The sequence below is a fragment of the Mustela erminea genome, chromosome 7 (genome assembly GCF_009829155.1).
Source record: "Mustela erminea isolate mMusErm1 chromosome 7, mMusErm1.Pri, whole genome shotgun sequence".
Classification (NCBI taxonomy): domain Eukaryota; kingdom Metazoa; phylum Chordata; class Mammalia; order Carnivora; family Mustelidae; genus Mustela; species Mustela erminea.
Genome location: NC_045620.1, coordinates 22,866,856 through 22,894,331, shown reverse-complemented (window position 1 = coordinate 22,894,331; position 27,476 = coordinate 22,866,856). Strand labels below are relative to the sequence as shown.

Here is a 27,476-nt window from a genome sequence, read left to right as displayed (position 1 = left end):
GGGCGGGGCGGCGCAAGCGCGCTACGGTTCTGGGCAATCTCCCGGAAGTTGCGGTTGTTTGTGGCGAGAGGAACTTTGAGTCTGTGAGTGCGAAGATTTGCGCACTAACCCGGCCTAAGGGGAGTGACGCTGTGGTGGGTTGGGTTAAGAGTGCTTGGCTCTGCCCCTCCCTGCGGGACTTTGTGCAAATTACTTGTCTTCTCTGATCCTCTGAGAAGGGGAAGAATAGTGCTTTCCTCACGTGATTGCTTTAAGGATGAAATGGACCACAAAGTATTACCTGGTACTGTTGATGATGCCCTGGCAGAAGAACCCAAACCTGTTTGTTTGTTTTTTTCCCATTTAAAAATATCAGTCCAGGGAGCCTTACCGGCCAGTCCTCGTTAACTCCATCCACGGTTGCCCTTTAGTGTTATTTTATTAGAGAAAAAATCACTCATCCTGCGTTGGTCCTAGCCTCCCAAATTCCACTGCCCCTGCCTAAACTGTTACCGTGATTGAAGCCGCTATAGAAACATAAAGATGGGTAGAAATTAAGATGGAGGGGCGCCTGGGTGGTTCGGTGGGTTAAGCCGCTGCCTTCGGCTCGGGTCATGATCTCAGGGTCCTGGAATCGAGTCCCGCATCGGGCTCTCTGCTCGGCGGGGAGCCTGCTTCCCTTCCTCTCTCTCTGCCTGCCTCTCTGCCTACTTGTGATCTCTGTCAAATAAATAAATAAATAAAATCTTAAAAAAAAAAAAAAAGAAATTAAGATAGACACACTAATGCTTCAGCAAGACTTTTTTTTTTTTTTTTAAGATTTTATTTATCTGTTTGACAGAGAGAAAGAGATCACAAGTAGGCAGAGAGGCAGGCGGGGGGTGGGGGGGGGGGACGCTGGCCCCGCGCTGAGCAGAGAGCCTGATGCGGGGCTGGATCCCAGGCCCCTGAGATCACAATCCCAGCCAAAGGCAGAGGCTCAAACCACCAAGCCACCCAGGCGCTCCCAAGACTGACTTTAAACTAAACAATTTTCCCCCTCTCTTACTGATTCTTAAAGCTTTTCTTTTCCCTTCACTTGTTTTTCTGTCGAATCCTTTGTTCCGGGAACTCTGCGTCGATGTTGACATCTTGCTTACCTCAAAGTATACTTAGGAATGAGACGCAGATGGCCATTGCCAGGGCTAATCATCAAACCACTTTGAAGACATAACCAATAGGACTGGCAGTACTAACAGATTCCTATCCAAACCGCCCAGACCCTGTGTTTTCCTTAAAACCACTCAGCCTTTTACCCAGAGCGGGTCTGCGGTTTTGAAGGCATTAGCCTGCTGCAGCCTCTTTTGCCTGTAAGTAATAAAACTGTCTTTCCTCTTTACCCCAAAGCACTATCTTTGTGTTACATTTCAGCTCTGGAGCACTGAGCCCAGTTTTCAACAGCATGACTATCACCAATACTGAACTAATCTTCCAAATCAGAAAGTGAGGAGTCTACTGAGCAAGAAAAATCTGGGACTAAGGTCCCACGATTCCAACAACTTTTGGGGAAGATTTGTGTGGCAGACTTGCCTGGTACTAGCCCAGTATACCAAAAACAGCAAACTAGAAAACTAGGCCACCTTTTAATTTTTTTATTTTATTATTTTTTTTAAGATTTATTTACTTATTTATTTATTAAGACTTTACATATTTGTTTGACAGAGAGAGAGAGTGCTTAAGCCGGCAGAGGGGCAAGCAGAGAGAGAGATAGAAACAGGCTCCCCGCCAAGCAAGGAGCCTAATGCAAGACTCAATCCCAGAGCCTTGGGACCACAACCTGAGCTGAAGGCAGCCATAACCAACTGAGCCACCCAGACGTCCCCTAGGCCACCTTTTTAAACAGAACCTATACTTTGTTATATATACTCTTTGCAGGTATAGTAGAGTGCATTGAAAACAAAACCTACTAGCAATGTTGTATTGGGATTGCCTCCTGGAATAGAAAAGGGGCATTAGTGAGAAAACTGGTGAAATCTGAATAAAATCTGAAGTTTAGTTAATACTAATGTACAGATGTTACTCTCTTAATTTTGACAAATATACCATAGAAGTTTTATATTAGATGTTAAAATTAGAGGAAATTGGGTGATGGACATCTAACTCTGAACTATTTTTGCAAACTTCTCTAAATCTAAAATTATTCAAAATAAAAATTCTTTTTAAAAAACCTTCTTCCTGGGCACCTGGGTGTCTCAGTCATCAAGCATCTGCTTTCAGCTCAGGCTCAGGTCATAGTCCAGGGGTCCTGGGATGCAGCCAGTGGCCAGCTCCCTGCTCAGCAGGAAGCCTGCTTCTCCCTCTCACACTCCCCCCTACTTGTGTTCCCTCTCTCGCTGACTCTCTCAAATAAATAAAATCTTAAAATAAAATAAAAACCTCCTCCTCCTATCCATCTGCATTTACATACTGCTAGCTAGTAGCTTTCAAAATTTTTTACCATCACTCACATAATACATTTGCAACCAGGTATACACATTTAAATATATAATCAAAATAAAATGGTTAAGGGGTGCCTGGCTGGTTCAGTGGATGGAAAACACGACTCTTAATCTCAGAGTTGTAGGTTGGAACCCCACATGGATGTAGAGATAACTTAAAAATAATTAAATAAGGGGTGCCTGGGTGGCTCAGTGGGTTAAGCATCTGACTCTTGATCTCAGCAGGTCTTGATCTCAAGGTCAGGGATTCAGGCCCCACATTGAGCTCCACAATGGGTGTACAGCCTACTCATAAATAAATAAATAAATAAATAAATAAAATCTTTAAAAACAAAACAAAATAAAATAAAATACTTAAAATATGTGTGATATACTCTAATGTATTCTTTCTCTTGCTTTTTTTTTTGTTCTGGTAACTATTCACCTACAGTGTCATACCCACAAATGGAAAAATTACTCTAGCTATATTAGCCTATTGGTTTCTCAAACATATCATGCTTTTTTTAAAACTCAGGCCCTTTATTCTTCCAGCTCCTTTTAATTTCTCATTCATCTCTAGCTCTTTCCATGGCTGGAAATCACATTTTTTAAAATTTTTATTTATTTATTTGACACAGAGAGATAGAGGGAAAGAGAGAATGTGTGTTAGTATAAGCAGGGGGAGTGGCAGGCAGAAGAAGCAGCAGACTCCCAGTGGAGCAAGGAGCCCGATGAGGGGCTTGATCCCAGGACCCCGGGACCATGACCCAAGCCGAAGGCAGACGCTTAAACGAATGAGCCACCCAGGTGCCCCTGAAAATCACGTTTTTGCTTATGTAATATCTCCTTCAAAAGTTACCTACAAGGTGCCTGGGTGGCTCAGTTGGTTAAGCGACTGCCTTCAGCTCAGGTCATGATCTCGGAGTCCCGGGATCGAGTCCCGCATCGGGCTCCCAGCTCCATGGGGAGTCCGCTTCTCCCTCCGACCTTCTCAGCTCTCATGTTCTCTCTCACTCTCAAATGAATAAATAAAATCTTTTTAAAAAATAAAAGTAAATAAAAATTTAAAAAGTCATCTACAGGAATAAAGTGGTGTGGTAGTTTGCTCCCGGTTCCCAAGGACAGGTTGAAATTTTCTCTGAGATTTTCATAAAGTCACAAATTAAATAGAGGAAGGTGATTTTATTTCTCTAATCTGCAAATTAACAATTTTTAAAAAGAAACATAAATTATTAGAATAGTGGGTGGAGTCATAGATATTTCTAGCTCCATTCGGTCAAAAAAAATGAAGAGGGACAAGAACAGGAGATAAGCCTTCTAAGAAACTTGCTTCAGTCTATAATCAACATGAAGAGGTGGACTGTGGAGACAAAAAAGAAATTAAATAGTAGATTATGCTTGTTCCTGAAGGAATCAGTCTTGCTGAGCAGTAGTAATAATTCAAAATGTCCACACAAAGCACTGAGGTCTCTGAACAAAGAACCTTCTTCCAGTTGCTCTGGCTCTCCACACCAAGAACATCCATTCACTGTAAGACAAGAGGACTCCTGGAGAGAAATGGTGAGTGTTCCCCACCAAAGGAGCTGAGGCTCAGGAAAGATATTTTTCTATTTTGGGTTGATGGTGGCCTGATGCTGAAGTCAACTGGGCTACAACAATTCTGGTTTGAACATGAAACACCCACTGGGTATAACAAGGTACCCAGATGTTCATGGCTTGGTGAGGCAGGAGGAAGCAAGGTTGGCACAAAGTTAGAGGCCCAGCCCATTCTTCTAGTGTTGGGTCCACTTGATGCTCTTGAGATCAATGCCATCCTGCACCATCTCCCAGAGAGGGCTGCCAAGGAAAAGAGACATTGGGTGAGTAAGGGCTTAGATAGGAAAAAAATAACATTGCTCTCTGACCCTTCAGTCCTCCATCTATTCTTCTCACTCCATTTTCTTGCCCTGAAAGACCCAACATGGTGGTTAGCAAGTCTTTCCCAACTCTCTCTCTCTTTAAAGATTTTATTTATTTATTTGAGAGAGAGAAAGAGAGCACAAGCAGGGGGGAGGGTGAGAGGGAGAGGGAGAAGCAGACTTCCTGCTGAGCAGGAAGCTTGATGTGAGACTCAATCCCAGGACCCTAGGATTGTGACCTGAGCTAAAGTCAAATGCTTAACCAACTGAGCCACCCAGGTGCCCTCCCAGCTCTCTGTGAACCCTTGTCAGCTCTAGCAGATCCATAGCTGCCAACAAACAATAACTGAGTACCCCAGGCTCAGCTCCAGTGGGGCCAAGCCAGTGGCATAAGGTTGTGGTTATATTCGAGAAGCTCTCATCCCATTCGTGAGAGACTATGGACACATTTTCCCTGGTGGAACCAAGACCACTGGAACTGTGTAAGCAGCAAGTTTCAGCCTCTACTCATCCCCATCACACAAGAACTACTTTCAACACTTCTCTCTGGTTTTTGCTCTACTTCTCAGTTAGTTCTAGACCTTAGTCCTAAATTGCCTAGGTATATAGCAATCGTAACCAATTCCTATCAGCCTCATCTCCCCAGAGTTGGACTGTGTTTCCAACATCCCTGGTTCCAATTCAAAAGTACCAGGATATTAGACCTGGTTCCAATTCAAAAGTACCAGGATATTAGACCTGAACATCCCATCTCACACAAGAACTACTGCTGATAAATCTACTAAGCTCCGATTCCCTTCAGCTTCAATGCCTTAGATGATATTCCCAGAACAGATATTACCTTAATGTGTTATGACTATGAGATTCTGGTTTGGATTTTCCCAGTTAATCTTCTTCTACCCAATTTCATTCTGTTCTTGCCTTATCTCTTTCCTTTATGTCATGCATTCCCAGCATGCCTTTTTTTTTTTTTAAGATTTTATTTATTTATTTATTTATTTGACAGACAGAGAGCACAAGTAGGTAGAACAGCAGGCAGAGGGAGAGGGAGAAGCAGGCTCTCCCCTGAGAGGGGAGCCCGATGTGGAACTAGAACCCAGGACCCTGGGATCATGGCCTGAGCCGAAGGCAGCCACTTAAGCGACTGAGCCACCCAGGCACCCACCAGCATGCCTTTCTATTTATGACATTTTCCATGGCTTCTAAAGTTAGCCATCTCCTTTCTGTCCTTTCTCTTAAGAGATCACTTACTGTCATAGATGTACATTATAAAGCTTTAGCTGAGCGCTAATTAAGACCAGGCTGAATTTAGTTTGTAAAGGTCAGAAGAAATAGGGTGGAGACACTGAAGCCAGAGATACGAAGAAAAAGGCTTTGCAGTATGGTCTGTGGAAATGCCCCTTCAGTGTGCCAGAGAGTACCAAAAGCCAAGCCAAGGAGGAATCTTTTTTTCTTTTTTAAGATTTTATTTATTTATTTGACAGAAATCACAAGTAGGCAGAGAGAGAGGAGGAAGCAGGCTCCCCACTGAGCAGAGAGCCCGATGCCGGGCTCCATCCCAGGACACTGGGATCATAACCTGAGCTGAAGGCAGAGGCTTTAACCCTCTGAGCCACCTAGGCACCCCAACCAAGGAGGAATCTTAAGCCTAAGAAAACTAAGCAACCTGTAGATATTTAAGCAATACAACTAGACATTGGGAAGGAAAATCCAGAGCCCAGAAAGGCCTAGTAAAGTCATAAAGGGAAGAAGGGAGTATACCCGAACTTCCTCACTCAATAACTAGACCAAGAGAATCCTGAAAGTTGAATTTAAGCAGAATAGAGTCAGACTCTGAAAAACTCCAGAGGCCTCAAAGTCCTCTCAATGTTGGAGGAAGTGGAGCTCTACAGCTACTATGGGAAGCCCTGGTGGCAGCAGCTGACAAAGCATCTCTTGACCTTGTTTATAAAGCATCTTTACAAAGAGCACTCTTAGTAGTTCCCAACCTTTTGAGAATTTGATGAAAACTATGAACTTGCTTTCAAAAAAAAAAAAGCAAAACAACACAATATTATTTAGAATACAATTTCAGGGCTATCATGTGCCTCCTAAAGTTGAGCCACAGAATCCAAATTAAGAATCCTAGGGCGATGGGGCCCCTGGGTGGCTCAGTGGTTAAAGCCTCTGCCTTTAGCTCAGGTCATGATCCCAGGGTCCTGTGATCGAGCCCTGCATTGGGCTCTCTGCTCCATGGGTAACCCGCTTCCTCCTCTCTCTCTGTCTGTCTCTCTGCCTACTTGTGATCTCTCTCTGTCAAATAAATAAATAAAATCTTTAAAAAACAAACAAACAAACAAACAAAAGATCCCAGGGCGCCTGGGTGGTTCAGTTAAGTGTCTGCCTTTGGCTCAGGTCATGATCCCAGGGCTCTGGGATCAAGTCCCACATCTGGCTCCCTGCTCAGCAGGAGGCCTGCTTCTCCCTCTCCCACTCCCCCTGCTTCTGTTCCCTTTCTCACTGTGTCTCTCTCTGTCAAATAAATAAATAAAATCTTAAAAAAACAAATTAAGAATCCCTATTTTTTTAAGAGCTGTCAAATAAATAAATAAAATCTGAAAAAAAAAATTCAGAATCCCTTCCCCTATAGGGATTCTGAATTTTTTTTTTCAGATTTTATTTATTTATTTGACAGTGAGAGAGATCACAAGTAGGCAGAGAGTCAGGCAGAGAGAGAGAGGGGGAAACAGGATCCCTGCTGAGCACAGAGCCCAATGCGGGGCTCGATCCCAGGACCCTGAGTTCATGACCTGAGCCGAAGGCAGAGGCTTAATCCACTGAGCCACCCAGGCGCCCCAAAAATCCCTATCTTGAAGGGAATTTATCTCTACTTAGTCTACAAATCACTAATTTTGTATTGATAATAATACTATAATAATGAAAAACATCTGAATTTATGTAGTTCTTTAGTTTTTAAAAACTCTTTGTCCTATTCTGAAAACAAGTAGCCAAGATCATCCACTACCAGGTTTTGTGGAACTTTTATTTATTTATTTATTTATTTAGTAAGCTCCATACCGAATGTGGGGCTTGAACTCACTGCCTCAATATCACGAATCACATGGTCTACCAACTAAGCCAGCCAGGGTCCCCAACTCTATGGAACTTCTAAGTCCTAAAATCCAAGTATTCTCAAAGGCTGGTTTGTGGCAGGGTGAACACACAGCCTGAGGACAAGAGAGGAGCCAGCGTTACAATCTCTTTCAAAGGCTCTCTGCTACATAGTGCATACCTCATTTCTCGAAGACGCTTCACATGGTGAATGCACTTCTCCACTGTGTAGTCCACTTCCTCCTCTGTAGTGAAACGGCCAATGCCAAACCTGAAAAAAGGCATAAGAGAAGAGCTCCACATCTGAACTCTGGCACCAGGGTAAATTCATTCAGCAGATACTCAATGAGGATCTATTCCACAAAAGACATGAAAGAACAAAGCCAGAGCATCTCAGAGCGTGGGTCTGTGGATCACCCACATTAGTATCACCACAGTTTTCTTTCTTTCTTTTCTTTCTTTCTTTCTTTCTTTCTTTCTTTCTTTCTTTCTTTCTTTCTTTCAATTATTTGAGAGAGATAACATGAGAGAGAGAACATGAAGGGTGGGGGATGTCAGAGAAGCAGACTCCCCGCTGAGCAGTGAGCCCGAAGTAGGACTCAATCCCTGGACTCAATGGTCATGATCTGAGCTGAAGGCAGTCGCTTAACCAACTGAGCCACCCAGGCGCCCACCAGTCCTAGTGAATCAGAATCTCTGAGTGTGGGACTCAGAAAACTTCACAAATTTCCCAAGTGATACTCAATGAAGTCTGAGAGCCGCTTCTCTAGCAACTTTCAAGAAGAATCAGGAAGGGATAAGGAAAACAAGTCTGAGGAGACTATAATAGGGGATGCATAACATGAAAGAGGATGCTTTTCATAAATGTTGCCTCTCAACTGACTGACCTGATAGAAGAGTGAGCTAAATCCTCATCAGTGCCAATCGCTCGGAGGACATAAGAGGGCTCCAGGGATGCAGAGGTGCAGGCACTGAGGAGAAAAACAAGGAGGCTTGCTCAGTTCATCATCAATGTCTGCTTTTAGCCACAAACCTCTTGATCCCACCCCCAGGTTCCTGAGGGGTGGGATCAAGAGACATTCTCATCTGGTAGAGCTAAAGGGCCTGATGCTGCCTCCATTTTCTGGAATGTGACCTACCTCCTCTGGCCCTTGTGGAGGATATCCTCCTTGAGCAAGGACATTACCAAAGCACAACAGAACACGACACCACGTGAGCTGGGTCTGACCAGCAGAAGCAGCGGAGAACCAAGTGCTCACTCCCCTAGGATTGAACACACCATCAGTACCAGCCTAGAAGGCAGCTAAACCCTAGGTGGTCTTTCGAGCATCATTCAGTTCTGGAGGTCTGTAACAGAACTGCCAGTGTAACACAGAACAGATGCATGCATCTCCTGGGGCCACAAAAGGCACAAAATTCTACCCCAGGAAGCCCTCTTATGGTGGCAAACTTCAGCAAGTGGCAAGCCAGCTAAAAAATCAGCACTTATAAAATACCTCTACTTAACCAAGAGCTCTTGTGCGTGTCATCTCCACACTAGGAAGCTTAATAATCTGTTATACCACTTAGAGGCTAGGCTAATGAGCCCTGTCATGGTTCTGGTCTATCCAGTCCAACTCACCTCCCTGAGGATAAGGCGACATCCTTGAGTGCCATCAGCAGACTCTCCCCCTCCACATATGCAAAGGAGAGGTTGATACAGCCTGGAGAGAGAATTACTATGAAAAGAGGTTCAAAGACTCAGACTCTTCCAGAACGGGATAGAAAGGGCATGTCCATACCTGGGTAATGGTGCTCAGGGTCCCCATTCATCACCACATCTGGAAGGCTCTTCATTATCTTCTGTGTGAGCCGCTCTGCTAACTTGGAGATCCGCTTATGGTCGTACTGAGGAGCAGGTAATGGAAGACTAAGCATAGTGACCAATAACAGCTCAGAAACACACAAGATGAGGAGTCCTTTCCCTGTGCTCAGAAGTGATTGGGCATCAGACCCACCTATCATCCCATATTACCCATGGAGACCACTGTATCCTCAGCACAGAGCACAGTACCTGGCATGCAAAGCTGCCCCATAACTGGACTCATGGTTCCAATAAGCCAGAAATAAATGAGCTGATAACTACTAAAAGGACCTATATTTTGGAGCCCATAACACCTCCCTCAGAGCAAGATGCCAGCAGCCCTGGGACAAGGACGGATTTTCTAAATCTCCTCTTCCGGCAGAGGTCTGACTCAGTTGTGCTGAGAAGCCTCTAATGGGAGACCCAGCACAGGGCAAGAAGTTCAGGAAGGGAACTGCTCTCCCCATACCTCCATCTCTTGCTGTGCCACCTCACATGCGGCCCCCAGCCCCACCACCAAGGGTGTGGGCACTGTCCCAGACCGCATACCCCGCTCCTGCCCCCCTCCACTCTGCAGGGCCTCCACACGCACACGGGGCCGGCGGCGAATGTAGATGGCACCAACCCCTGGGAAACAAAGTTTGTTACAAAAGAGAATAAAAGAAAAACGCGAGTGAAACAAACTATCACTTTTAAAAGGGGTCAAAATATTCTTTCAACTTTTCTGTAAGCTTGAAACTTTTCAAAGTAAAAAAAAAGTGGAGGAAAGGGAGAAACAACAGTAAAAGCATAATATTTATAAAAATTATTTACCATCACGAAGGTAAATACTAAGAGTAATGACCACATGGTTTAAAGTAGCTCCCTATGCACATCTGAAATGAGATCATACAACTCATCATTATTCTTAAGAGCGAAATAACCAGAAACAACTCAGATATTCATCATCAAGGGAATGGGCAAATAAATTATGATACAGTCAACACAGAGAAATACAAAGTTGGTGTATACAAGAAAGAGGAAGCACCTTGTGTACTGCTACTCTAAAATTGCCAAGGTGCATTGTTAGAAAACAAACAGGTGAAATCTAAATAAAGTCTGTACTTTACATTAAAAAAAAATACATTATTAAGTGAAAAAAGGAAGATGCAGAACAATGAGTATACTATGCTATTTTTTGAGTAAAAACAGAGAAGGAGGAGGGGTTAATATATATATGTACTTGCAAAAGCATAGAATAATTCTAGAAAAATATTCAAAAAACAGCCTCCCCAGAGGAGAACTACATTAATGGCAAAAAGAGGTGACAGACTTTCTGGCATTGTACTTTTTTATAGCTTTTCAATTTGGAACCATGCAAATATATTACCTTGTCTAAAGAGAATAAAAAAAATTTTAACATTGATTTATTCATTTGATAGAGCAGAGGGAAGAGTGAGAGGGAGAAGTGGACTCCCTGGTGAGCAGGGAGCCTGACCTGGGGCTTGATCCTAGGACCCTCGGATCATGACCTGCGCTGAAGGCAGGTGCTTAACTGACTAAGCCACCCAGGAGCCCCCAGAATAAAATTTTTTAAAAAGGGGCAGGTAGGGGAACCTGGGAGGCTCAAATGTTAAGCGTCTGCCTTTGGCTTAGGTTATGATTCCCAGGATTCTGGGATAGAGCCCAATTTGGGAAGCCTGCTTCTCCCTCTGCTTATGTTCCCTCTCTCTCTCTCTCTCTCTGTCAAATAAATAAAAAACAAATCTTAAAAAAGAAAGAAAGACAGGCACCTGAGTGGCTCAGTGGGTTAAAGCCTCTGCCTTCAGCTCAGGTCATGATCCCAGGGTCCTTGGATTGAGCCCCACATCGGGCTCTCTGCTCAGCGGCGAGCCTGCTTCCCCCAACCCTGCCTGCCTCTCTGCCTACTTGTGATTTCTATCTGTCAAACAAATAAATAAAATCTTAAAGAAAGCAAGCAAGCATTAAAAAAAAAATTAAAAAAAAAAAAACGGTGGGGGGCAGGTCCCTGGCTGGTTCAGTCAGTGGAACATATGACTCTCAATCTTGGGCTTTTCAAGCCACGTATTGGGTGTAGAGACTACATAAAAATAAAATCCAAAAAAAAAAGAAAAAAAGAAGAAAAGAAAACAGGTCCACCTGGGTGGCTCAGTGGGTTAAGCCTCTGCCTTTAGCTTAGGTTATGGTCTCAGGATCCTGGGATCGAGCCCCACACTGGGCTCTCTGCTCAGCAGGGAGTCGGCTTCCCCCACCCACTGCCTGACTCTCTGCTTACTTGTGATCTCTCTGTCAAAGAAATAAATAAAATCTTTAAAAACAAAAACAAAAACCAGAAACCAGAAAACAAAAAACTTTGGGGAAAAAACAGAGAAAGATCAGAGTGGATTTAAAAATTACCACAATCTCCCAAAGTGTATCAAAGCTTAAAAATGTATATAACTTAAGGGGCAGTTAGGTGGCTCAGTCGGATGAGTGTCTTGACTCTTGGTTTAAGCTTGGGTTATGCACTTGGGGTTGTGGGATTGAGCCCCAGGCTCTACACTCAGCAAGGAGTCTGCTGGAGATTATCTCTCCCTTCCTCTGTTCCTCCCCCTGGTTGTGCACTCTCTCTCACTCTCTTTCAAATAAATATAAATAAAATCTTTAAAACATATATATATGTGTATATATATGTATATACATATATATATATATACACATATAACTTAAGACTTGCAAACTAACTTACAGAAATTTCATGCCAAAATATGAGCATCAATGTACAAAGATATTCACAAAATAGTCACAGGTTTTAAACAGAGTGGCCACTTCATCTTCTTCTACACAGAACAACTTCTTAGGCAAAGATGGTAGTTACTACCAAAACTAAGGCAGTACTCCCAAATTTATGACAAAGGACCCCAGTTTTGAAATAATTTATGTAACAAACTACACTTAATTAAGAAATATTTTGGGGGCGCCTGGGTGGCTCAGTGGGGTAAAGCCTCTGCCTTGGGCTCAAGTCATGATCCCAGGGCCCTGGGATCAAGCCCTGCATCAGGCTCTCTGCTTAGCAGGGAGCCTGCTTCCCCCACCACCACCCGCCTGCCTCTCTGCCTACTTGTGATCTCTCTCTCTCTCTGTCAAATAAATAAAATCTTTAAAAAAAATAAATAAATACAATTAAAAGAAAAGAAATATTTCATTTCCTCATCAAATATATACAGTTAACTTCAAGAGCCTACAAACAAGTGTTCCTGGTTATTGCTAAAAGACACTTGCATTCTGCAAGACACTATGAATGTAAACTTCCTCTGAGAGCAACCGTAGTTCCAAATGAGTTCAAGGAACTTCTGTCAAGGAGTTTACTGGGAGGTCTGAGAGAAGGAAATCTAGGAGAGGCTGGTACCTTTGGGACCATAGATTTTATGACCACTGATGCTCATGAGATCAATTTTCATGTCATTGACGTCAAGTGGGATTTTTCCAACAGCCTGGGCTGCATCGGTATGGAAATATACCTTTCTGGAACTGCAAATCCGCCCTAAGGAAACAATAGAAGGGAAGAATCATAGCACAATGTTGGGAAGTCACCTGGCAGTGACCTGGCAACGTACCTTGAGTTCTAAGGCAAAATTGCATCTGGCACTAGCCTCTAGCCATAAAGTAAAAAACTTCTCGTTCTCTCTGTCTCTTCCTTTCTTTCCCTCTCTCCCTCCCACTCTCTCTGTCATTCTCAGCTAGCTTCCTTTACTAGAAAAAATAAGGGCAAGTACACATCACCAAATCAAAACATCCCTGACATTCTGATGCCTAAGACTCTTCTTACCTTGTTAACACAGCCTTTTGATATACCAGATTAGCTTTTATATCCCTCTTAATTTAAAGGAAGCAAAGATTAGCAGATCTATTGGCTAATGTGCCTTAGGAGTTACAGAGTGAGTCTCCAGCTGTAAGTGAGCATAACAAAGAGATGTACTGAAGTGACAAAGGTGAAAGAGGAAGAGAAGAAAGGGTGGTGTTGTGTTTTGGGCAGCAACTGCAGTTAAATGAAAAGAACAGGAAGAATACTAGACCCAGATTCAAATACTGCTATGCCATACACGGGAGGTCTTTGAACAAGGATCTGAAACTCCCTTTCCCTTAATCTCCCTCCACTGCTATGCCATACACAGGATATCTCTGAACCTCCTTTTCCCTTAATCTCCCTCCCAGATCATATGGATCCCAGTGGTGGGCAAGCATCAAGGTCTACCCACAGTACTCACCTATTTCCGCAATGGGCTGCTTCACTCCAATCTCATTGTTCACAGTCATGACTGAGACCAGGCTGGTATCTGGCTGGATGGCAGACTCTAGTTCCTAAGATTATCAGGAGCAAGGAGACTATACAGATCCAACAAAATCCTCCCGAACTCAGAATGTAGGCAAGCTTAGTCTTGGAAAGGGGCCTTTTGCCACCCACTTACCAGAATGGTTAAAATAAAAATGGTGACAACCCAAAATGCTGGCAAGGATTCAGAGAAACCACATCATTCACACACTTGGTTATTACTATTAGTAAGAACGCAAGATGGCATAGCCATGCTGGAAAACAGTTCGGCAGTTTTTGTCTTCTACTAAACATGAAATTACCATATGGCCCAGTAATTGCACTGCTGGGCATTTATCTCAGGGAAATGAAAACAGATTCACACAAAAAACCTACACATAAATGTTCATAGCAGCAATTGTCAAAAAAGCCCAAACCTAGAAACAATCCAGAAGTCACTCAACAGGTGCATGGTTAAACTGTGGTACTTCCACCACATGGACTATGACTCAGCAATGTTGGGGATGGGGTGGGGGGAGAAGCAGGCTCCCTGCCGAGCAAGGATCGAGATGCAGGGCTCTGGACCCTGGGATCATGACCTGAGGCTCAACCCACTGAGCCACCCAGGCGCCCCCGACTCAGCAACAGAAAGAACAAACTACTGAGTCATATAACAACTTAAATGACTTGCCAAAGACTTGTGGTAAGTAAAGAAGGCTAGTCCCAAAAGGTTACATACTTTAGGATTTCATTTATATAACATTTTTGAAATGAAAAAATTAAAGAAATGGAGATCATATTAGTGGTTTTAAAAGAACAGCATGACACATCACTGTGATGATGACACTAATTTAGTGGTGGCAGTAGTTACACACACCTACACGTGATGAGTGAGTCCAAGTTAAACTGGGGAAAGGAGAAGAAGACTGGCAGACTGTGTCAATGTCAATACCCTGGTTGTGGTATTGTACTATACTTCTGTAAGATATTATCATAGGGGAAACTGGGTAAAGGGTACATGAGATCTCTCTATACTATTTCTCACAACCACATGTGAATCTACAATTATTTAAAAATTCAAAGTTTAATTAAAAAGAGAGAGGGAGAGAACCTTTCCTATGTAAGGTTGTTAGAGTAAGCTGCAAACAACAAAGTAACAAAAAACAAAGTTATTGGTGACAACACTGAGGAAGGGACCTCATTAGACTAAAATGTTCTTCTTAGTGGAATTATTAATCAGCCTCCCAACATCTTGCTTTCCCAGACACTGGTCTATTAGAGGGGCTCAATGTCATGTTTCTTTCAGCTTCTTGTTTGCTTCCTTCATAGCATTTATCCCAATTTCTAACTACTTCATTTATATGTTTGTTTATATGTTAACTGTCCCCTTCACTAGAATGTAAGCTCCCTGAAGACAGGAACTAAGCTTGTCTTGTTCATCCCACTATCCCTAGTGCCAAGCACTATGACATAATAAATATTATAAGGTGAAAGAAAACCAAAGCCATTAAGGAATTTAAGAAATTTAGTTCTTTAAATTATTAAATATAAAGTATTTATTTATATAAATATAAAATATTAGTAGGGGTTGGAGCAGCCAAAAAGATTTCAGCAAAAGAGCAGAACTTGAGCTAAGTGGTTAGAAGAAGGAGAGAATTAAGGAAAGTGCAAAGAAAAGAAGAAGAGCTCAAAGGTGAGGGGCTATGTGAGAACAGGCCCACAGCAGGACTGGCCAGGGCCGATCAGGGAGATATGAAGGCAGTGTGGCTGAAGTGGAGGGTTTTAAGAAGGGGCACAGTGGTCAACAATACTGAAACACTAGGTGACAACCACCATGCCTATTCTGAGACCATTATTACCCTCGTATCCAAACCAGACAAAGATACCACAAGAAAACTACAGATCAGGATCCCAGATGACTATAGAAACAAAAATCCTTAACAAAACACTAGCAAACTAGATGGCTCAGTAGTTACACATCTGCCTTTTGAGGTCATGATCCTAAGGTCCTGGAATCGAGCCCCACATCAGTCTCCCTGCTCGGCCGGAAGCCTGCTTCCCCCTTTTCCACTCTCCCTCCTTCTGTTCCCTCTCTCACTGTCTCTCTCTGTCAAATAAATAAATAAAATCTTAAAAGAAAAAAAAGAAACACTAGCAAACTGGGGCACCTGGATGGCTCAGTCATTTCAGTGTCTGCCCACAACTCGGGTCATGATCCCAGAGTCCTGGGATCGAGCCCTACATCAGGCTCCCTGTTCAGTGGGGACCCTGCTTCTCCCTCTCCCACCTGCTCTTACTCTCTCTCAAGTAAATAAAATCTTTAAAAGACAAACAAAACAAAAACAATAGCAAACCAAATCCAGCAACCTATCAAACAATATATACACCATATTAAGAGAAAACAAAACCCCCTCAATAAACACGAAAAAACTGATGAAACCAAAATGCATTCATGATAACCAAAAAAAAAAAAAAAAAAAAAACCAACAGCCTTGGAGAACCTCTTCGATCTAATAAAGGACATTCATGCAAGAATGGCTCTGAAAAATCGACAGTTAAGATCATACTTAATGAGGAAAGCTTTCGCCCAAGATCAGGAACAAAACAAGAGTGTCTGCTTTCACCACTTCTATTCTGCTTTGTACTAGATAGAAGTTCTTGCCAAGCAACTGGGCAAGGGGAAAAACAAAAAAAAGGCATCCAGGTTGGAAGCAAAGTAAAACAATCTCTACTTGCAAAAGAAAGGGTTCTATCCACAAACTGAATCTCAGGATTTGACTAGGGATGCTGATACTCAAAATGTGGTAAACAACGGGTGCCTGGGTGGCTCAGTGGATTAAAGCCTCTGCCTCCGGCTCAGGTCATAATCCCAGGGTTTTGGGATTGAGCCCTCCATCAGGCTCTCTACTCAGCGGGTGATCTTTGTCTGTCAAATAAATATATCTTAAAAAAAAAATGTGGTGAACAAGACGTGTGAACTCACTACGCAAAATGTACATATAAAGATATGGGCCATATAGGGAAATATTCTTCACAAAAACTATACCTCCACTTTAGAGGGATAAGAAACATCAGCACAGGGGAGGAAGAGGCCAGAGCTTTTCCATGGTGAGTGTTGATTCCCTGGCATCCCGCACACACACCCAGTGGCCCTCAGACACACCAGGAAGCATTGACAAAGCTGAGAAACAACTCCTCCAGAGAAAAAGAAGATGGTACACACTCAAGGGGAACATATGTTCATATGCTCAGTTTCTCTCCCGAGCCTATTTCTCTAAGCTTCCCCTCACCATTAGATCTAGTCCTTGAAGATCCAGCTGAAGCTGAAGACAGTTACAGGCTGAAGCCAAGCTGCTCCTATTTTGCCCCTCCTGCCAGTAGTCACTCCTACCTTCAGGTCGATGATCCCACTCTTCTTCACCGGGAGGTATGTGACCTGAAAGCCCTCAGCTTCCAGTGAACGGCAGGAATCCAAAACACATTTGTGCTCTGTCTGAGTGGTGATCAAGTGCTTTTTCCGTGACCTATAGAACCTGGCCACCCCCTAGAAATTGGTGGTGGTGGAAGGAAGGAAGGTATACTCAGATAAACAGCAAGGACTTCAATCCCACTTGAAAGAAAATGTGGGAAAGAGCTGTATGCTCCAACATCAATTCTGTGACACCAAGTGCATGTCCTACAATTCAACTGAATTCTGACACTAACTACCATGAGTTAGTACAAATCCCACAGCTTAAGGGGCTCAGTCCCATGAGACTAACTCCACTTCAGATATTAGTCACAAGGTCCAGGTGTCACAATCCAGCTTCCAATACTTTCGCCCAGCTGGCTACAAATTCAGGACTTCCACAGCCCCCCAATAATTCACCCGAATAACTCTCTGAAGTGGCTGAAAGCACTACACTATTACAGTTTTATTATAGAGGATATAATTCAGGAAGAGCCAAATGGAAGAGATGCATAGGGCGAGGCTGAGGAGGGGATGGGTACAAAGTTTCCATGCCCTGTCTTTGTGAATCTAGGCATGCCACCTGCCCAGCACATCCATGGCAAACACCAACCTGGAAGATCCTCTGAGCCTTACAGTCTGGAGTTTTTATGGAGGTTTCATTACCAAGACATGACTGATTAAATCACTAGCCACAGGCTTGAGCTCAATCTTCAGTTTCCCTCTCCTACTCTGAGGGAAGTAGAGTCGAAAGTTCCAGCCCTCTGAACACATGTTTTATTCTTCTGGAGAGGGCAGCCAGTCCCTTGCAACCAAGAGTCCACCGTGAGTCACTTCATTACCATAAACTCAGATATGAGGGGTTTGTTATATGGGGCTTTTTTAAAAAAGATTTTAAAAGATTTTTAAATAATTTAAAAGATTTTTTTTTTAATCTTTTTTAAAAATTATTTATTTATTTGACAAACAGAGATCACAAGTAGGCGGAGAACCAGGCAGAGAAGGAGAAGGAAGCAGGCTCCCTATTGAGCAGAGAGCCCTATGTGGGGCTCAATCCCAGGACCCTGGGATCATGACCTAAGCCGAAGGCAGAGGCTTTAACCCACTGAGTCACCCAGGTGCACCTCAAATAAATAAAATCTTAAAAAAAAAAAAAAAAAGCTGTATGCATACTCTTTAGCTGTGATTCTTCATTTGGGGTTTACCTTAGGGAAATATTTCAAAAGACAGGTCAAGCTACAGAGATTAAATATGTTTTTGCAGTATTTATGATCTTTAAAAAAAATGGAAAAATTATTGCTAACTGAATTTAAATTTTTTAAAAAAGGAAAAATTAAACACATCTAACAACAGAGAAATAAAGAGTAAAATATGTTAACACAACTCCATGAAAAAGGTAGTTATATGAAAAATTATGAAGTTTGAGGGATGCCTGCGTGGCTCAGTCACTTAAGCATCTGACTTCGACTCAAGTCATAATCTCAGGGTCCTGAGATTGAGCCCCATGTGGAGCTCCCTGCTCAGCGGGGAGTTGGCGTCTCCCCAACCCCTGCCCCTTCTCCCGCCTTGTTCTCTCTCCCCATCTCAAATAAATAAATAAAATCTTTAAAAAAATTTTTTTTAAAGTAATAAGAAAAATAAAATGTGGTGGATCTCAATCTTGGGGTCATGAGTTTAAGCCCCACACTGGCTTCCAAACCCAGCATGGAGACTATTTAAAAAAATAACAAACAAAAGCCATGCAACCCTATTCCCCCAAGCTTATAATAGAGTACTACTTTAAAAGCAGAATATGGGGGGCGCCTGGGTGGCTCAATCACTAAGCGTCTGCCTTTGGCTCAGGTCATGATCCCAGGGTCCTGGAATCGAGTCCCGCCTCGGGCTCCTTGCTTGGCAGAAAGCCTGCTTCTCCCTCTCCCTCTGCTGCTCCCCTGCTTGTGTTCACTCTCTTGCTGTGTCTCTGCCAAATAAATAAATAAAATCTTTAAAAAAAAAAAAGAAAGAAAGAAAGAAAGCAGAATGTGGGGTGCCTGGATGGATCAGTCAGATAAATGTCTAATTCTTGGTTTCGGCACAGGTCATGAGCTCAGGGTTCTGGGATAAAGTCCCTCCCTGGGCTCCAAATGCTCAGTGTGCAATCTGCTGGACATTCTTTCCCCTCACTCTCCCTCCCCCTCTGCTCCCTACCTGCACCCTCGCTGCCCTCACACTCTCTCTCTCAAATAAACAAAATCTTTAAAACGCAGAGTATAGGGGTGCCTGGGTGGCTCAGATGGTTTAGCATCTGCCTTCACCTCAATCATGATCTCTAGGTCCTAGGACAGAGCCCTGCAACAGGCTTCCTGCTCAGCAGGGAGTCTGCTTCTCTCTCTCTCCCACTGTCCCTCCCCACTGCTCATTCTCTCTTTCTAATAAATAAATAAAATCTCAAAAAAAAAAAAAAGGCAGAATATAGGGGCACCTGGGTGGCTCAGTCGGTTAAGCTCAGGTCATGGTCCTGGGGTCCTGGGATCCTGGGATCTAGCCCTATGTCAGGCTCACTGTTCAGCAGGGAGTTTGCTTCTCCCTCTGTCTCTGCCTCTGCCCCTGACTTGTGCTTGCTCTCTCTCTCTTGAGTAAATAAATAAATTCTTTTTTTTTTTTTTTTTTTTTAAGATTTCATCTATTTGGGAGAGAGAGAGAAAGAGTGCACAAGCAGGGAGAGCAGCAGGCAGGCAGAGGGAGAGGAAGCAGCAGGACCCTGGGATCATGACCTTGAGCCGAAGGCAGACTCTTAACCACTCTTAACTGAGCCACCCAGTGCCCCGAAATAAATAAAACTGTTTTTAAAAAAAATTTAAATAAAAAAGCAGAATATAAAACTAATTAGGCCAGAATTTTAACTACATAAAATTTATATGTTCTGGAGGATAAGGATCATAACAAGGAAAACATTTAAAAGTTCCCCACTCCTGGACAACCCATTCAGGACCCCTCTCACTCTAGAGAGCTTTCTTTCTTTGCTTTCTGTTCTCACCTTCACTTAATAAATTTTCACATCACTTAACAAAATAAAAAAACAGAAAAAGTTTCCCACCCCTTTCTACTCTCTCCTATCTCAGTTACCCACAGTGTTGAATCCTCTAACAACAGATTTACCCATTTAGGAGACTAAGGGGAAAACTGGTTTTTTGTTTTGTTTTTTAAGATTTTATGTATTTATTTGACAGAAGAATGAGAGAGCACAAGCAGGCAGAGTAGCAAAGGGAGAGGGAGAAGCAGGCTCCCCGCTGAGCAGGGAGCCCGATTCGGGGCTTGATCCCAGGATCCTGGGATCATGATCTGAGCCGCTGGCAGTCACTTAACCAACTGAGCCACGCAGGCACCCAAGGGGAAAACTGTTACAACTATTTTTAGCAATCCTGGGCCTCTAGGTTTGAGTAGGAACAGTAGAGAGTTTCAAAGTTTTAAAAATGCTCCTCATTCCAGAAATCATCCCCATTTCTGGAGGGATCTCCACCCTGGTTCTGTAGTTTCTGCATTCCAAAGGATGGACACCTTCCAGCTAACAGAAACAGACAGATGACTCTGGAGCTCCCCTACACCCACTCTAAGCTCATAAAAACCAAAACTGGCAGCACAGTTGAGACACAAAGGTGAGACGGGGTGGAGCCAGTTGAACCTAGAGCAGTACACCCTTTCTCAGAGCCTCGGTATTTACCCAAGTGATACTGGCAAGCAGGCCCAGTACAATGTGATTAAGTTGCATGAAATACCAGCATGACTACTGAGAACGGAGCTGTACTTTTGTTAGCACCAAAGACCCAAAGATAGACTGACTGATCTCAGAGTAGGTGGTGAATGTAGAGGTTGCTTTTAGACAACAGGCTTGAGCAATAGAGACCTGATCAAGGTGAAAGGGCCCACGACAACTCCCTGGCTAAAAACAGACATCATGAGACTCACCTCAATATATCCATAGGCCCGGAGTAAACAACGGGCTACTTACAACCAGGCGCAGTTGCCAATCCATCCCCATACCTCCTCACCTTCCCCTTTAACAAGTAGCCTCCACCCACTGCCTTCTTGCAGACCATCTCTCCTTTGCTCTCTTGCCCGCCACTTTCTTGGTGTGTATTCAATAAACTTCTATTGCCTTTGTTCTACCTCAGGTGAATCCTTTCACCACCTGTGAAACCAGCTTCGACCCAATCAGTTCACCCCATATTTTGGGGGCCCCCATCTGATTGAGAGAGACACCACAATGCAGTGAATGCCTGCAGAAGTACAGCAAACAATACCTCAAAATGGGAACATCTAAAGAAACAGGAGGGGCACCTGCCTGGCTCAGTCGTAGAACATGCAACTTTTGGTCTTGGGGTTATAAATTCAAGCCCTATGGTGGGTGTAGAAATTACCTTAAAATATAAAATCCTGGGGTGCCTGGGTGGCTCAATCGCTTAAGTATTTGACTTTTTTTTTTTTTTAAAGATTTATTAATTTAATTTAGGGAGAGAGCACACAATCAAGTGGGGGAGGGGCAGAGAGAGAGGGAGAGAGAGAATCCTCAAGCAGACTCCCTGCTGAGTGGGGAACCTAACATGAGGTTTGATCCTAGGACTCTGAGATCATGACCTGAGCCGAAAACAAGAATCAACCGTTTAACTAAATGACCCACCCAGGCACTCCTTGGTTAAGCAACAACTCTTGATTTGGCTCAGGTCATTATTTCAGGGTTGTGAGACTGAGCCCTGTGTCAGGTTTCATTCTGGGCATGGAGCCTATTTGAGAGTCTCTCTCTCTTCCTCTGCCCTTCCTCCTCACCAACCCCCACTCGTGTGTGTTTTCTCTCTTTCAAAAAAAAAAGCAGGGGAGCCACCTGCGTGGCTCAGTCGTTAAGCATCTGCCTCTGACTTTGGCTCAGATCATGGTCCCAGGGTCCTGGGTTTGAGCCGCACATAGGGGTCCCTGCTCAGCAGAGAGTCTGCTTCTCCGTCTCCCACTCCCCCTGCTTGTGTTTCCTCTCTCGCTGTCTCTCTCTGTCAAATAAATAAAATCATTAAATAATATATATATTTATATGCACAAAATCCTATTTTTAAAAAAAGATTTTTATTTATTTATTTGACAGAGATCACAAGTAGGCAGAGAAGCAGAGAAAGAGGGAGAAAGCAGGCTCCCAGCCAAGCAGAGAGCCTGATGCGGGGCTCAATCCCAGGACCCTGAGATCATGACCTGAGCCAAAGGCAGAGGCTCTAACCCACTGAGCCACCCAGGTGCCACCAAATGCACAAAATCCTTAACAAATTTAAAATTTTTAAAAGGGGTACCTGGGTGACACAGTCAGTTAAACGTATTCTTGGTTGGACTCTTGGTTTCTGCTCAGATCATGATCTCTGAGTTATGGGATCAAGCCCCATGCTGGGCTCTGTGCTCAGCATGGAGTCTGTTTGGGACTTTCTCTCCCTCTGCCCCTCCCTCAACAAAATAAGTAAATCTTTTTTTTTTTTTAAATAAACCTTTAAAAATAAAGAAATTGAAAAACTTGTTGCAAATAGATCTCATCAGAAAGAAAAAGGAAAACTGAGAGGAGGGTTAGCCCTGAAATCACATATATAAGAGTGAAGCTGGTAACCAGAAGCAGAGGAACATGCTCAACTACAAGTGGATTTTGGGCTTCACTGTAATTAGATCAAAAGGATGGTGAAGAGGCACCTAGCTGGCTCAGTCGGTACAGCGTGTAACTCTTGATCTCGGGTTTGTGAGTTGGAGCCCCACAATGGAAGTAGAAATTACTCAAAAAAACAAAATCTTAAAAGAAAAAAAAGCACTTCACTTAAAAGAAAAAAAAAAGCTACTTCACTCCCTGAAGTAGCTGCCATCCAAAACACCAGTGGTTTTTTGTTTGTTTGTTTAAGATTTTAGTTATTTACCTGACACAGAGACAGCAAGAGAGGGAACATGAGCAGGGAGAGTGGGAGAGGGAGAAGCAGGCTTCCTGCTGAGCAGGGAGCCCGATGTGGGGCTCAGTGCAGGGCTGGATTCCCAGGACCCTGGGATCACCACCTGCGTGGAAGGCAAATGCTACCTAGGTGTCCCCAAACACAAATGGTTGATGGTTAAAAAGCCACCCTTTTTCATGTCCAACTACCTCACTGAACTTAGTTCAACAAGAACAAAGATTTAAGATAGAGTAGATCACAGAGGGTTGAAGGAAGCAACAGATCAGAAAGAATGTATGTCTTTTATTTATTTATTTATTTATTTTTAAAGATTTTATCTATTGATTTGATAGAGAGATCACAAGTAGACAGAGAGGCAGGCAGAGAGAGAGGAGGAAGCAGGCTCCCCACTGAGCAGAGAGCCCGATGCCATGCAGGGCTCAATCCCAGGACCCTGGGATTATGACCTGAGCCGAAGGCAGAGGCTTTAACCCACTGAGCCACCCAGGCGCCCCTGTGTCTTTATTTTTAAACGGGGTAGGAGTAAGTAGCTGGGAAATACATGTATGAGGGCAAATGATGGAGGGACACCATCTCCCATGTCAGGAAAGCCCAGATATGCCCTCTGGTTCTCTTACCTTAATTGCTATGTTGTTAGATTCAGTAGCGCCACTAGTGAAAATAATCTCACGAGGATCAGCCCCAATCAGAGATGCTACTTGCTGAAAACCAAGAAACAGAGGTAAGTAACATCAGTTTCCCAGGCAGGAGTGTAACTGCAGACATAGCTAGGACAGAGCTCTGGTTCAAGAGGAGCTCCACTGCATCCTATCAACTACCCAAGAAGCTCTGGACCCACCACAGTCAGACAGTGAGTAGATTCAATTCCATCCCAGATTTGAGGCTCTTTCCTGCCTCATATAAAATAACAATAACAATAACAATAATAATAATAATTCTTATTTTTTTTAATTTTTAAAAATTTTTATTAATTATTTTTATTAACATATAATGTATTATTTGCCTCAGGGGTATAGGTCTGTGAATCGTCAGGCTTACACATTTCACAGCACTCACCATATCACATACCCTCCCCAATGTCCATAACCCAACCACCCTCTCCCTTCCCCCCGCCCCCAACAACCCTCAGTCTGTTTTTGCATTTTTTCTTAATTTTTTTTTTTAAGATTTTATTTATTTATTTGACAGATCACAAGTAGGCAGAGAGGCAGGTAGAGAGAGAGAAGGGAAGAAGCAGGCTCCCTGCTGAGCAGAGAGCCCTATGTGGGGCTCCATCCCAGGACTCTGGGATCATGACCTGAGCTGAAGGCAGAGGCTTTAACCCACTGAGCCACCCAGGCACCCCCCTCAGTCTGTTTTGTGAGATTAAGAGTCTCTTATGTTTTGTCTCCCTCCCAATCTATTTGTAAATTTTTAAAAGATTTTATTTATTTCTTTTTTTTACAGATTTTATTTATTTGAGAGAGAGAGAGAGAGAGAAAGAAAATGAGCAGGGATAGGGGCAGAGGGAGAGGGAGGAGCAGAATCCCCACTAAGGAGGACACTGGGATCATGACCTGAGCCGAAGGCAGAAGCTTCACTAACTGAAACCACCCAGGCTCCCCAAAGATTTTATTTTTAAGTAATCTCTACACCCATGCAGGACTCACAACCCTCACATCAAGAGTCACATGCTCTACTGACTAAGCCAGTCAGGTGCCCCTATATTGGCTTTTTAATTATTTATGTATTTATTTATTTATGATCTATTTATTTATTTGAGAGAGAGCATGTGCAAGCAAGTGAGCCCAGCAGGGAGGAGGGGCAGAGGAAGAGGGAGAGAAAATCTCAAGGGGACTCTTCACTGAGTGTGGCTGAGTGTGGAACCCAACATGGGTCTCCATTTCAAGACCCTGAGATCCTGACCAGAGTTGGAATCATGAATCAGATGTTCAACCGAGACACTCAGGCATCCCAAAATACTGGCTTTTTTAAAAAAAATTTTTAGGGGCGCCTGGGTGGCTCAGTGGGTTAAAGCCTCTGCCTTTGGCTCAGGTCATGATCCCAGGGTCCTGGGATCGAGCCCCACATAGGGCTCTCCGCTCAGCAGGGAGCCTGCTTCCTCCTCTCTCTGCCTGCTTCTCTGCCTACTTGTGATCTCGGTCTGTCAAATGAATAAATGAAAATAAATAAATAAATAAATAAATAAAAATAATTTTTAAAGTTTTTTTTTAATTTATATGACAGAGAGAGAGTGCAAGCAGGGGGAGCGGCAGGGAGAGGAAGAAGCAGGCTCCCACAGAGCAGAGAACCCGATGAGGGTCTTGATCCCAGGAGCCTGGGATCATGACCTGAGCTGAAGGCAGACAGTTAACCAACTGAGCTACCCAAGGAACTGAGTCCTGATCTCAGCTCAGGTCTTGATCTCAGGGTCATGAGTTCAAGCCTGCATCAGGCTCCACATTGGGCATGAAATCTACTTAATCTAGTTTAAAAAATAAAAGAATAAAATAAAAGGCACTTACTGAGCTTAGTATGTATAAGCATTGTGTTAATAAATACATCATCAGCAGTTTCTCACTGAATCCACACAAAAACTCTAAAGAATAGGAACTATTACAATCTCCATTTTCAATGTATGGAAATTGAGACTTAGAGAAATTAGGTAACATTCCAGAGGTCATTTAGCTAGGAAATGTAAAACCTAATAAAATCCCATCAGAGAGACTCCAAGGCCTGCTCTTTAAATCTCTTCCTGAAAGAGCCCCAAAACATTTCCACCTCCATCCAGTGCTATCAAGTAAATGCCTCCCACAGTCCACTAAACCTCTGACATCAGAACCTCCTAGGTCTTCTATACTCACCTGGCGAGCATGTTCCATGGCTGCCTCACTCTCCCAGCCATAAGCATGTGTCCGGGAGTGTGGGTTCCCATAGTAGTTGACTAGGTAAGGGATCATGGCATCAAGCACCCGAGGATCCTGAGCACAACAGAACAGATCAGTCCCCTTGAGTCCATAGATCACTCAGGCCCCACTCCATCCCCTCAGAACTGTCCAACCTGCCTCAACACACTCCGAGCCCTTCAGACACTACCTAGATTGAACCTCAAACATTCTTCCATCCCCTTAGGTACTAAACAAATATCAGCCTAATATATGCCCACTCTCAACCCACCTTAAATCATTCTACCAGATGATTATTCTACCATCTCCTCAGGTAATCTACAATCATTGCCTTGTCCTTGCAGCTGTTTCTGCATCCTGCCAGGTGATGTGATCTACAAGGGCCAGCATATGACAAGAGACCACATGTTGATGAAATCTACTAATATCGAAGTGCTTATCATGTGCCAGGTTCTGTTTAAAGGGCTGCTTTATGTCTTTTAACCCATTTAATATTTGCCCAAATTCACACAGTAAGTAGCAATCCAGTTAATTCCAAAGCTGATGCTTTTATTCCTACTATAGTGCCTATACTGAAGTGATTTGACCAAGGTCAATAGCTAACAATTAGTAGAGCCATTTCTAGTTTATTACAGCTTAAACCTCCTGACTTCTGGCTCATTGCTTTTCCCAACACATACTTCACAATGGCTATCACTTCTGGAGGATCCAGTCATTTCTGTGCATTGTCACTTCTGCAATATAATTGTTATTAACAGCCTTGGGGAGAGCTGTCCCTCCATCCTTACCAGAGGAGTTGTAGCTTGCACATCCATATACAGAGGTCGCAGCTCTGAATCGGCCTGTGGAGGAGTGGCTGTAGCTGAGGGAACATCAGACTGGGTAGCATGGTCTACAACTGACCAAGGGGAAAAAAAAAAAAAAAAAAGAGGTATGGAGTGGCCAAGCTGAGAAAACCTATGGACACAAGGTATCCAAGATAGCAGATGGTGAAAGCTGGATGGAGGTGAGATAAGTTGAAAGGATGCTGGGGTTGAAGCTTAATGGAAAAGAAAACAAAACATCAGAGAACTTAAGCGAACTTTAAAAGGAAGAGGGAGACCGTGGTCTTGGTGGGGGGGGGGGGGGACAATATTCGAATTGCTTCGTTGGGAGCAGGGAGGGATCCGAAAAGGCAAAGCCATTTACAAGGACCGAGGAGACAGAGTAGGTTAAGATCTCCCTCAAAAATTACTGGCTGGACAACTAGCATCTCTTAAAGTTGGCCAGGAGAGGTCTGAAGACCGATCAAGCTTCCAAGGATCCGAGGGCCTGTGGGGTAGGATCTGAAGGGCGACACGGCGAAGTCAACCCATCTGAGGGCGAGCCTGAGGAAGTCTGAGGGGTGCAGCCAGAAGGCAGGGTCAGGGGTCTGGGTAACTGACGGAAGAGCGAGGCTGTGTAATATTCAGGTGCGTCGCCACGCCAAGGGGGAAGGTCCGCGCCTGCAAGGACGGTGGCGGCGAGCAGGGCCCGGAGCGTACCGCGCAGGCGCAGCCCCCGAGTGGGCGCCGTGGAGTTGGGCCCCGGAGCGACCGGCACAGCCGCGGCCGCTCGCCTCCAAGCGGTTCGCAGCAGCATGGTCCCGCAGGAAGAGCCCCCCGC

General features: G+C 43.7%; 1 protein-coding gene across 1 annotated transcript; it reads right to left on the bottom strand.

Moving 5' to 3' along the window:
• Positions 1–3,597: 3,597 nt before the first annotated feature.
• Positions 3,598–27,476, bottom strand: NFS1 (NFS1 cysteine desulfurase). Its single transcript, XM_032350809.1, has 13 exons — positions 27,356–27,476; positions 26,621–26,730; positions 25,791–25,907; positions 23,565–23,648; positions 16,949–17,101; positions 13,514–13,607; positions 12,655–12,789; positions 9,736–9,893; positions 9,205–9,310; positions 9,045–9,126; positions 8,311–8,394; positions 7,605–7,694; positions 3,598–4,271 (listed from the first exon to the last, which is right to left on the bottom strand). Exons 1-13 carry the CDS (start codon positions 27,450–27,452, stop codon positions 4,208–4,210), a joined length of 1,374 nt encoding a protein of 457 aa, XP_032206700.1. The 5' UTR covers positions 27,453–27,476; the 3' UTR covers positions 3,598–4,207.